The sequence below is a fragment of the Lemur catta genome, chromosome 17, assembly GCF_020740605.2.
Source record: "Lemur catta isolate mLemCat1 chromosome 17, mLemCat1.pri, whole genome shotgun sequence".
Lineage (NCBI taxonomy): Eukaryota > Metazoa > Chordata > Mammalia > Primates > Lemuridae > Lemur > Lemur catta.
Window position 1 is genome coordinate 45,820,988 of NC_059144.1, and position 4,272 is coordinate 45,825,259.

Consider the following 4,272-nt stretch of genomic DNA (forward strand, 5'->3'; position numbering starts at 1 on the left):
CCTGCAGAGGGCACAGCCTGCCTTGTCGCCTCCCCGCGGAAGCCGGGAGCAGGCACCTGCTGTCAGTCAGAGAGGCGCCTGATGCTCAGTGGTCATTTCGCTGCGCTGAACATCAAGTAGGAGTTGTTCGCCCTCGGCTGATATATAAAACCTGAGTGCTCTCCCTTCACTTAGGAAAAGAGTCGTAACTGTAGCAACCAGTGGCAGATTTTCTCATCCCAGGTGGAAATGTGAGGAGAGACAGAGGAGGGGTCGGAGGGAAGGAGGAAAGACAGCTGATAAGAGTAGCTATAAAACTACTCCTCCTGGAGAGGCAGAGGAAAGTTTTCCGTATGTCTCCAAGCCACTAACTCTGCTCTCTCCCTTTCTCCCTGTTCTCCCCACCCTTTCATCGCGGCGAGAACAAAATCTAAGCCCAGACTGCACACGCATCCAAAAGGAGTATCTGGAGGGAGATCTTGCTTTTCCTGCAAGCAGCAGCAGCTCCCGAGGACCTGCCAGAGCCCCGGCGGGGACCAGCCCCTGCTAGCAATGAACGCTTCGTGCTGCCTGTCCCCCGCGCAGCCCGCGCTGCCCAACAGCTCCGGGCACCCCGAAGCCCCTCCCTTCGGCAACCAGAGCAGCAGCGCGTTCTGCGAGCAGGTCTTCATCCAGCCCGAGGTCTTCCTGGCCCTGGGCATCGTCAGCCTGCTGGAAAACGTCCTGGTCATCCTGGCCGTGGTCAGGAACGGCAACCTGCACTCGCCCATGTACTTCTTCCTCTGCAGCCTGGCGGTGGCCGACATGCTGGTGAGCGTGTCCAACGCCCTGGAGACCATCATGATCGCCGTGGTCCACAGCGACTACCTGAGCCTGGAGGACCAGTTTATCCAGCACATGGACAACGTCTTCGACTCCATGATCTGCATCTCCCTGGTGGCCTCCATCTGCAACCTCCTGGCCATCGCCGTGGACAGGTACGTCACCATCTTCTACGCGCTTCGCTACCACAGCATCATGACGGTGAGGAAGGCCCTGGCCCTCATCGCGGCCATCTGGGTCTGCTGCGGCGTGTGCGGCGTGGTGTTCATCGTCTACTCCGAGAGCAAGATGGTCATCGTGTGCCTCATCACCATGTTCTTCGCCATGCTGCTGCTCATGGGCACCCTCTACGTGCACATGTTCCTCTTCGCGCGGCTGCACGTCCAGCGCATCGCCGCGCTGCCGCCTGCGGACGGGGCGGCCCCGCAGCAGCACTCGTGCATGAAGGGGGCCGTCACCATCACCATCCTGCTGGGGGTGTTCGTTTGCTGCTGGGCCCCCTTCTTCCTGCACCTGGTCCTCATCATCGCCTGCCCCACCAACCCCTACTGCGTCTGCTACACCGCCCACTTCAACACCTACCTGGTCCTCATCATGTGCAACTCGGTCATCGACCCGCTCATCTACGCCTTCCGGAGCCTGGAACTGCGCAACACCTTCAAGGAGATTCTCTGCGGCTGCAGCGGCATGAGCTTGGGGTAGGACCCCAGGGCCCACGCCAAGCCTAATCAGTCCGGTCACTTTTGACCTTCCATCCAGCCAAGATGTTTAAAAAGAAAAAGGAAAAAAAATACTTGGAAGATATAAAAAATGTGTTAACAAAACAGGCTCTCTGAAAGGATCCCAAGGTGGGTAAGTCTCAAACTCCCATTTCCCAAATAGTCACTGGGAGGAATCAGCGGAGGCTGCCCCCGGTGGTGTCTGTAGCTCTTTCCCACACCCCCAGGGTCTGTGATGCCTGTCTGCTCACTGCCTGCTGTCCCTGGCAGAAGGACTCTCACGGGCAGGCAGGGTGGTTCCGATCTCTCACAATCAAACCTGTTAGAGCAACGACCTCCAGCTGTCAGCTATAGAGAGCTTTGCACTTGTTCCATAAGAGACTGAGCTTTTACCCTATTACTCTATTTACAGTGAAACAGTTGTCTAAAAACAGTGAACTCTTTGTGAAAGAAGCAATGCTATGCTGTTTTCCCCTCTTCTCCTCTGCTACCCTCAAAATAGCATGGGCTGTAACTCACTTCTCTTTTTGTGGTGGTGGTGGTGATGTTTGTTGTCGTGGAGTTTTTATGCATTAAATCTAAGGCAGCCTTCAAAATTCTAACAAAAGAAGGAGAATATACTTTGAACAATCGGAATATACTTGTGTACTTGTATTTTGATACCTTGTTATTTTAAAGTATAAAGTATTCTTTTTTTGAAAAAAAAAGTATTTTTTCCTGTTATTCCTTTTCTTCCTTTAAAATGAGAGAATGAATTGTGGGTGGGAGGGGATATATATATATATCTCACACAAGAAATTGCTGTGCTGTAGTTTCCAAGAGTTTGAGAAACTGTGGAACTGCCATGTGGCTCTCTTGGGAACCTTTTGTTTTCTCGTAGTAATTACAACTCTATCACACGATTTCTTCAAAATTACCTAGGAGAGAAAATGTTTTTTGGTTCATTGCTCCTTTTGCTGGACATGATGTTAAAGTTGGGTGACCCTGTTGTCAGCATCTGAACCTTGGTCACGTACATGGATTCATGCTGGCAGCTCAGGGTGAGATTTCCTGACGAGCGCTGGCATGGCACAACTTCCCTGCCCAGCCAGCTTCAGTGTGTGCCCTGGCTGTCCTCACTCCCCTCCCCCCTCTCATGAACTCTTTTCTTAAGCTGCTCTCGGTGTGCAATGGTGTGTTTTTCTTGTGCTACAATATATCCGGGTTTTGGTTTTTTGTATTTGAAGATGTTCTGCTAATACAAGCAAAATCATTGTTTCTTGCTTTGACTGTGATGTTTAGAATTAATAAAAAGCTTTTGTGGCAGCTAAACGTTTGTTACATTGAAATACTCTCCCTGGAATCATTCTGGGGACTCCTGCCCATGGCCACCGCACGTGACCCTGCAGCTCAGTGATGATTTTGTGAAAGGCATAAACAACTCCAGGGATCACAGTGCTGGTCTTTTCTAGGACGATGCCTTTTAGCCAAACTACAAAACTCTCCCATTTAGTTTCCAAAAATATCAGGCTTGTGGTTCCCAGGCCACTGTCATTCCCCGATATTTTAATCAACACCGAATAATAGAACTTGTCCATGGCCACTTGGCAAGTAAATGTGGAGATTTGGGAATCGAATTCTTTAAAAATTGTATTAACAGCTGTAGGGATTATGATGTCCTTTTTTCTATGTAAACAAGACAAAAATCACTTACTTTTCACCCTTTTATATGTTTTCATATTATTTCATGTTATCCTATCAACAAACTTCTAAAATAGAGGAGTCATTTTGCTGATGAGAAAATGTAGTCTTGGGGGCATTACATGGTCGTCCAGAAATGCCAGGCAGCTAGGGCCACAGTGTGTTCTGTGTCCTGCTGCTGATATCTTTTTGCTCCAACATACTGCTGCCAACAGATTTCCATGATTAAAACTGATCTGGCTTCCCACATTCTTATACATTTTAGCCCACAATGACACTTCTCAACAGGAGTGCCCAGGAGAATCACCTGGCATCTTGCCTAAGTGCAGAATCCGATGCAGCAGTTCTGAAGTGGGGCTAAGATTCTGCATTTCTGACCCCGACAGCTCCCCAGAGATGTGGCTGCTGGTCTGGGACCCACATTTTAAACAGTAAGAGCATAGAGGACTTTGCAATGAACGTAGTGAGAAGCCAAAAGTACTTGTTTACATAGAGAGCAGACCCCACGCCAGGGACGGTGCTAAGAATCTTTCCTCCTGTGGCCCTTTCAATAACCCTACAAGGCAGATACTATGATTACCCTGATTTTACAGGTGAGGCATGTGAAACTCAAAGAGGTTAAGGAACTTGTCTATGGGGACTCAGCCAGCAAGTGGAGACTCAAACTCCGGCTGCTGAACCCCCACCCCCAATCCAACCCGGGGCCCTGGCCCCTCTCGTGGAGACAGTATGGACAGTGATGCTGGAACCCCAGGACATCAGAGCCATGTGCTCCACAGACAGAGACTCTGATGCATGTTCCTACCACTCATGAGTCCAGATGTTCCTAACAGAGTTTCCAGAGAGATGTCACAAAAATCAAGACACAATTTATTATTTAACTTGCTATAATTTTCCAAAGACAGGGGATGGCCCTGGGGAGTGCATCAGAGAGGTAGGTCACCGTCCACAGATGCCTTTTCCCAGCCTCCATGTCTCTGGTGAACAACCCTGAATGTTGGGGTGTCGCTGTCTCCTCCTCAACCACTTTCTCGGATCTTCATTTGGGAACCCACTAGACATTTTAAGCAAC

General features: G+C 49.8%; 1 protein-coding gene across 1 annotated transcript; it reads left to right on the top strand.

The window, feature by feature from the left end:
* Positions 1–428: 428 nt before the first annotated feature.
* On the top strand, positions 429–1,503 carry MC3R (melanocortin 3 receptor). The gene has a single exon (XM_045528254.1). The coding sequence runs from the start codon at positions 532–534 to the stop codon at positions 1,501–1,503; it is 972 nt and encodes a 323-aa protein (XP_045384210.1). The 5' UTR covers positions 429–531.
* Positions 1,504–4,272: the final 2,769 nt, after the last annotated feature.

What these genes read in the sequence shown, in the direction of transcription:
- MC3R (XM_045528254.1), top strand. Translation starts at nt 532, where the DNA reads ATGAACGCTTCGTGCTGCCTGTCCCCCGCGCAGCCCGCGCTGCCCAAC.